Below are 7824 nucleotides of genomic sequence, written 5' to 3' on the forward strand. Positions count from 1 at the left end.
TCTGTTGCTGCTATTGAATGATTTTAACTAATATTGATAATGTGGTTTCGTTTTTCCTTGAGACGCGAATTAGTCTGTATGCAGATACATTGAAAAGCAGTAATCTTTTTAGGATGGGGAGTGGCATTATACTTATGCAAGTAGTTGATGCTGCAATTGGATGGATTAACTTGTGTGGATAGTGTGGTTTTTTTTTCCTTGAGACCCGAATTAGTTTGAATGTGGATACTTGCAAAAGTAATGATCTTTTTAGGCTTGTGAATGACCTATTCTAGTGCAATCCATCATTGATTTCAGGTATTAGCCAGAAAGGTGATCTCGGATTCATCAATTTCAGCTGTTCGTAGATTGTTAGCTAAATTAGCATTCTTTGTGTGTGGGACTTTAACATCTTCTCTTACTTGTTAATGTGTTATCTTACACACACACAGATGCTGCAATCTTGCGTCGTGCTCTTTCTTCTTCTAAGAGAGTTATGAATCAAAATGCTTAGGAGTATTTTACTATGCTAGCAGCAGTCTTATCACAATGCCTACCATTGGAAAGACGCACTGCAGCATATCTGTCAAACTACGACGGCTACTCTGCTGCAGGAGTAGTTTTTTGTAACAGGCACTTTAGTCTAACAGAGTTCTTCTGGATCACAACAATGCTGTCTTCAATGCAGCCAACGTGATCTGTAAATTTTAGTTGTACCATTTCTTAGACCTCAATAGCAGATGGCCAACACACTATTCATTGCCAGTATGAATTCTTCCACCTAAGCCGGAGACATTGCATGACATCTGTTTTTCTTTTACGATAATTACTAGTAGTAATATGCTTCATCTTTCTGCTTTATTGGTTGCTGATGTTGGGAGTAAAACTCTCAACTCTTGGGGGACTTAATAGCGAAAACACATCTGCTTTAAATGGCAGTTCATTATTTGAAGCAGGACTGTTGGACCAGAAGGTTTCACCATGAGATAAACAGTGTTTACTTGTTGTACATAACATGGTGGAACTCAGAAGTATCATTCGGCATGAATATATATATGGCTTCGAATTACAGCTAAATAAGTACCTCTCTGACCTTTATCCTGACTTGAGAATGTAAGTATGTCGAGGCTTCTGGGACAAATGCTTCCTAAAACATGATAATTATTTTTCCACACACCCTCAACTTTCTCTCCCAAAAGCATTTGTTGATCTTACTCTCTCAGAATCATTTCTGTAAGGAGGACAAAAGCTTATCCTCGTCATCTACTCAATTGCCATGCAGTTCATTCTTTGATAATCGGAAAAACTTCAGGTAAGGATGCCAACTTTGATGTTGGCAGAAAAACTACTTTTGGAGCATTGTTTGCTATTTCCTGTTGTATGTAATTCTCCACATAGTAATTGACTTGTAAAACCTAAAACTCAACTAGGAATCATTTTTGCTAGCTTCTGTTGCAACTGCAAGGCTTTCGTGAAAGTAGTCCTCTTCTAACCCCAAAACTTGTTAGTTTGAAGGATCTCCTTGGGTACTAGTAAGCACACGCAAGAGTCACTTAACCAGGACCAGTTAGACTTACAGGCTCATTGCAAGTTGATTTGTGGGTTAACTCTTCCCTATGATGCAGTTTGCACCCATTGCATGCAGCTACACTGCTCTGTTTAGATGCAGGTCCTTCTGGCCCTTTGTTGCTGCTAAACCATTATGTTAGCTAATGATTTGTACTCTTAAGCGAAAACATTCTACTTTTGTTGGTCTCTGCTTCTACAATAGCAATTGCATTTTCCATACAACCTAGACAAAGACAATATATATTTGGAGAAAATGAACTGTCGAAGCAGTGCAAAAGAATAGACCAACGAAGACATAATTTCATCCAACAAAAATTGCAAGTTGCAACAACAACAATGCACTCAGAAAAAAGGAGCTGGCAAAACCCAAATTCACTAACCAAGAAAGTAAATAAAATCCCTCCAAAATCACCATTATTGAAAGAGTCAAGTGCACATATTTATAGTTTCAACTCTGCACTTTTTATCTTCACAAGGGATTGCCTTTCTTCTTACATAAAAGGAATAGCAAATCAACAGGCAGCAGTTTCCCATAGTAGGCTACTGATTTATTGGCAGAATAATATAGTAGCATGAAGGTCAACAACAACATACCCAATGTAATCCCACAAGTGGATCTGGGGAGGTAGAGTGTACGTAACTTTACCCCTACCTTGGGAGGTAGATGATAACAAAGTCGTCACCTAAAAACTGTAAAGTCTGAAATACTACTAAAATACAAGCTAATAATGTGGTACAAGATGATCATCGTCTGACCAGCAGCGACTATACCAGTTCTACATATACAAAATGATATCTAGCAACAATAATATATGTGGAATTACTAAGGGGTAACTATGTACCCCACAAAGTAAATTCGTAACACCATGAATATGATAATGATGTTGTGCCAGGCTCCTACGCCTAGAAAGGATAAATAAGACCTCCGAATTTCCCAGTAAATGCTTCCTTCTGAGGCTGTTGCACTATAGTAGCATTGTTCATTCGCTGCATTAGAAACATATAAACTGTGAAAACACAGTAACAAAAGGTGAAAGGAAATGTATAAAAGTAGCACATCAAGAGAGATTGGTATGACAATGGCAATGAGGGGGAACCTTTTAATAACCAATTTTGGACTGGAGATAAACGCTTTAAAAAGGAAAGATGACTCAGAATTACATAACACTTGATAACAAATTGAAAGTAACTGTTGAAGCTTGCATACACAAGAACTTGCAGCAGAAGACAAAATCTTCATAAAGCATTATGTAATTTCCCGTTGGTTGGATATTTGGATTGTTACATTGCATTATGATCAGTTCAACGGGAACCTCTGTACTCTAAATTGATTTTTCGTGTTGTATGGGCCGTTATAGGATAAGATATGCATCAAATACATAAAGGAAGTGCAGAGGTTGAGATGTACCTTGAGGCATAGGTTCCGACTTGTGTCACAAATTGGATAATCCTGTGGGCAACAGTGGCGTCCATCTTTACAACACACTGCTGAATCCAACCCGCAACATTTCCAAGAAAGGCATATTCCAAGAAACTTCGAACCACAGCAACAGGTTTCACCTTGACCACATGAGGTGAACATACTGCATTTGGATGGACCAGGAGCTGGAGGAGTAGGTGGATTTGGGCTAGTCTTGGTTGGATATGAAGCTAACTTATTGATCCCACAGATCCCTTCTTGATTCCCACTATTACGCTGCATGTGGATATAACCATTTATTCCCCAGCTTGTTCCCCATGAGTTCTTTATAATCCAGTAGTCAACTCCATTTTCGGAACCATAGCCCACAATCAGTACCGCATGATCTAGTGCTGTAGAACACGGGCCAGTGAATATCCCCTGCAACACAAAGGCAACAACTTTACATTTCTCTCCCACAAACTGGCCTAAGATGATTAGGAGATTGCTAATTCGGAGGTGGAAGAGACCTTTGAATATGATTGAAATGCTCTTGCACTGCCGCATATTCCAACACTCACAGGTTGAGTTGCCACTGCCTTTAGAAGCTTGTCCTCATCATTTTGAGGAATATCAGTATATCCATCAATGGTTACAACATGTCTTTGTAGCTGCAAAATTGACAAGTTAAGCAAAGCAGTTGTACTTGTTCATAATTGTTTTACCTGGAATAAAATTTTCCTAAGTTCCCTATAAAATAAATAAGGAATCCAGAATCAGTGAATATAGGCCAACATGCACATTTATTACAAGAATAGGAGCGAGAAGATGATTGGGGCATTTCATAAGCCAAATCAAAATGGACGAGGTCAAGGTTTTCTGCCATAAGGGAGTGAGAGGTGCCAACTACCACGACTGAGTCATACTCACATTTTCTCTTCAATTGTTTCAAATGTAATTACAATCATTTGTAAACTCTTTTAGTAGATCTAATCATAAAATTATACGAGAGAATAATCAGGTACCTTGTTTTTGTTGCATGTTCCTTCCCTTTCTCTAAAAGGATAATCCTTTTCAGTGTCAATACCACCGTTCTTTATGACAAATTCAAAAGCATAGTCCATCAATCCACCTCCACAACCTTCATTGTAACTTCTGTCGCAATCAATTAACTCCTGCTCAGAGAGGCTAACGAGAGATCCAGTGGTAATCTTATTGATACCTTCCATTGCACCAGTGGCCGAGAATGACCAGCAAGCACCTGGAAAATGAAACAAAAGTAACTGTTTTCAGTTACAGCAGCTGAGATTATGTAAATGTAATGGCAATGACAATGTTGTAGACAACTCTTATTGTCTCGATTCTCAAATAAATTTATATAAAAAGGCTAGAACTTCACTTCTTTCCTTTCAGGCTGAATTACCAGACATATTGACAGAAAAAAGTACTTGAGAACCACATAGGTAGAGAAAATTTTAAAGAATAACTTAGTAAGAGTTGTGTGCAGTTGTAAAGCTGTTTCACCAAAGTAACAAGTATTTAAGTTTCCAAAGCAAAATCTGCATGGGGAAGAAAGTGTAGTTTTACATCTCTGACACACAATTGCATACACAGTTGCAAAAACAAAAAAGAAGAGAAAAACAATGAGTTATAAGTCAATGGTCGAAAACAGGACCCAAAAATGAATCAGCTTATATTTATATTTATTTCTATGTTAAGAGTTAAGACTGAAGTTGGTAGTCCAGCTTTGATTGTAATGCAATGAATGGATGTAGAATAAACAATGAAAGTAGAGATCTTTAGAATAGTCTGGTGAAGTTCATGTTCCAATTGCTAAGAAAAATGATAATTTAACCACAATTTACTCCTCTGCTATGTTCATGATCTTTGTTATACTATTTTTTGTCTGTCCATCAGTCAATATCGAGCGAGATACCGTATCAGCATGTCCAATTACTCTTATCTTCTAGTCACTCTTAAGAAATGGTTTCCACAATCATAGAGACGAAAATTGAAACTAAGAATCGAACAGTACCTTTTTTTCCTTTGATAACGAGAAACAAACAGAACAATCATTCCAAATCAACTCAGGATAGGATGAGCTCATGTGGCAAGGTTTCAATAGCAACAACAACAACTCCTACGATAACAATAACATATCCAGTGAAATTCCGGGGATGGTGTGTACGACCTTATGAGGGTAGAGGCTATTTGCAAGAGACCCTTGGCTCAAGGAAAGCATAACCAACAACAACTACTAATATCAAACTAATTTTGGTAGGTGTATGAATTCTCAATATTGATTCCACTCCATTTTTCATTCTAATACTTAAAATATTGTCTTTTAGGACAACTAAAGGGCTCCCAAAACTAAAAATTCTCTAAATCCCACACTTATCCCTATACATAAACTGAAAGTTTTCTTGTCAAATACTGGACCTAAAGTAAGTGAGGAGGCTAGTTTACAATTAAGTAAATTAGCCTAGACCTTCACCCTGTCAAACAACAACAACATACTATGTGAAATCTCACAAAGTGGGGTCTGGACGGTAGAGTGTACGCGCACACCTTACCGCTAGAGAGGTCACTTGAAAAAGGGAAAAAGGCAGCTGAAAGTTTCAGCACATTTATCAGAATTTCAACTCCAAGACAACTAAAAAGAAGCACCACTAACACCACAAGCTCCATTTTCTGATGAGTAAGGTCGTCAAAATCCAAACTTTGATTAAAAAAAACTGATTTTGCCACTTAAAATACAGCAATAAACTCAACATACCACAACTTCCTTGATTTTTGACATCAGTAACAGCTCCTTTCTCTCTCCAATCCAAAGAAGAAGGAGCATCAACATCGCTCAAAACTCCAGTTTCAGAAGAACCTGACCCTCTACCTTTCAACCTAATGAAATCATTAGCAGAAGAGGAAAGACCCAAGAAAGAATTCCTAAATTCATGGTGAGTAAGATCAGAATAGGCATTGAGACCAAGGGTATAACTGGAATTCTCCTTGCTATTATGCTCTGTAATATAAGCATAGTTTTCTTCAAACACCTTGAATCTATACACCCTTTCTTGTTCTGAAGAATATTTTTTTCCATTTTGCTGACACCAAGTTTCAAAAAGATCAGAAATTGATGAACAAGTGCAAAAGGGTTGTTGAAAAATCAGCAAAACAAGAACTAAAGAAGGCAATAACCAATTCATGGTTAAAAAGGTGCCAAGAAATTGGAGATGTGAGAGAAGACTGTGAATGAGGGGTTTGGTTGGAATAAATATAGGCACTAACCAAGGAATGGAAGAAACATGGGCTTGTTTTATTGGGTATAGAAAGGCTCCAAGTTTCTGGTTTCTTAGCCTCTAAAATCTTACAAAATTTTGGGAGGTCACCCTCAAAAGTCAGAATGAGCTCTGCAATATTCGATTTAAATTTAGTCAGATTTCAATATATTATATGTCACAAATTGGGGAAATGACAGTTTCACTGATGTTTGGTTATAAATTTTAGGTCAGATTTTGAAAACTTGGTGTCAAAGAAGAAAAACTTCTAGTTCTAAAAATTGATTGGGTTTTTGGGACTTCACTCACGTAATTTCAATTTTTTGAATTCAAATCTAAACACAACTTCAATAACTCAAATTTTCAAGTTTAAAATCTATGGCCAAACAAGAGTGATTATAACAAAAGGGTTCGTGTTTTGAGTACCAAGTCACATTGTCATGCATTGTCTTACCTTTTGATATTGGATTTTTTGGGTGTAAATTAAAATTTAATCAAGCTATAATGTAATTATTGGATATCGAATAAAAATAAATAAGAAAATATAATGTATCTGATCTATTTTATTTTTTAGGTTTGATCCAACAATATAATTTGTGATCGAAATTGGCAAATACAAATATAAGTCATCATATGTTACACATGACAATTTAGTAATAATTGGGTACGGATTGAGCCATAATATGTTACCATATGAAATTTCAACAACCACTCGTCAATTTTGTCCTTTTTTATGCTTTGACGTATAGTTCAAATTATGTACTAGCATTTTCGAACTAAATAAATACACATTGACATGTTCATTCTTATTTTGTTTCTTTTCCTTTTAAATAAAAGGCTTAAGTCATCGACGGCCCCTTAAAGTTGTCCGCATAATTCACTTAGACACATTAACTAAGACTAGTGCCTATTAAACACTTTTACCTATTCAAAAATTGTTCCTATTATGCATTTTTTGATAATCATAAAAAAATATGAAGAGTGTGTGATACACTTGCGTTGACATGGCAAAGCGGCTAATTAAAAAAGGGAAAAGGGTCTGATATACCCCTCAACTTTGCTATTTGGAGTTGATATGCCCCTCGTTATGAAAGTGGCTCATATATACCCTTACCGTTATACAAACGGCTCACATATACCCCTACCGTTACAAAATGAGCTCACATATACCCTTCATTTAACGGAAGTGAAAAAATTAATTTTAAACTTCTATTTTTGACTAATAATTTTTTTTTAAAATCATTTAGGGGTATATAGGATTCTTCGAACAAAGTTCAAGGTATATTTCAATATTTTTCATACATAAATTATTTTTTGACTTCTTTGATCTTCATTATTTTAGTTTCTTATTCTTATTCTTATTTTATTTTTTTCTTTCATTCCTTAGTGTAAAGAAAAAAATTTAAAACTATTGTTTTGTGGCTATATTATAATTTAAAACAAATTTTTTTTTGTCTATATTGTAATTTAATTTTTGTATTTGAAGAAAAAAAAATTGGTCATCTATAATAAGTTTTACAAGAATATTAGTGAAACATAAATAAATTTGACCATCAAAATAATAAATCTAAATTAGTCATTGAAACAAAAAAAAAAGTCAAA

General features: G+C 35.6%; 1 protein-coding gene across 1 annotated transcript; it reads right to left on the reverse strand.

Moving 5' to 3' along the window:
• Positions 1-2060: 2060 nt before the first annotated feature.
• LOC102578718 (zingipain-2) lies at positions 2061-6204 on the reverse strand. Its single transcript, XM_006341927.2, has 5 exons — positions 5724-6204; positions 3973-4208; positions 3478-3618; positions 2957-3388; positions 2061-2535 (listed from the first exon to the last, which is right to left on the reverse strand). The coding sequence occupies exons 1-5, from the start codon at positions 6148-6150 to the stop codon at positions 2452-2454; spliced, it is 1320 nt and encodes a 439-aa protein (XP_006341989.1). The 5' UTR covers positions 6151-6204; the 3' UTR covers positions 2061-2451.
• Positions 6205-7824: the final 1620 nt, after the last annotated feature.

This window comes from Solanum tuberosum, unplaced genomic scaffold (assembly GCF_000226075.1).
Source record: "Solanum tuberosum cultivar DM 1-3 516 R44 unplaced genomic scaffold, SolTub_3.0 scf00032, whole genome shotgun sequence".
In the NCBI taxonomy this organism is placed as follows: Eukaryota; Viridiplantae; Streptophyta; class Magnoliopsida; order Solanales; family Solanaceae; genus Solanum; species Solanum tuberosum.

What these genes read in the sequence shown, in the direction of transcription:
- LOC102578718 (XM_006341927.2), bottom strand. Translation starts at nt 6,150, where the DNA reads ATGAATTGGTTATTGCCTTCTTTAGTTCTTGTTTTGCTGATTTTTCAA. An exon ending in CATTTCAATCATATTCAAAG is followed by an intron (nt 3,389 to 3,477) that starts GTCTCTTCCACC and finishes TTTGTGTTGCAG; the next exon opens with GGGATATTCACTGGCCCGTG. An exon ending in GTCGGAACCTATGCCTCAAG is followed by an intron (nt 2,536 to 2,956) that starts GTACATCTCAAC and finishes TTTCTAATGCAG; the next exon opens with CGAATGAACAATGCTACTAT.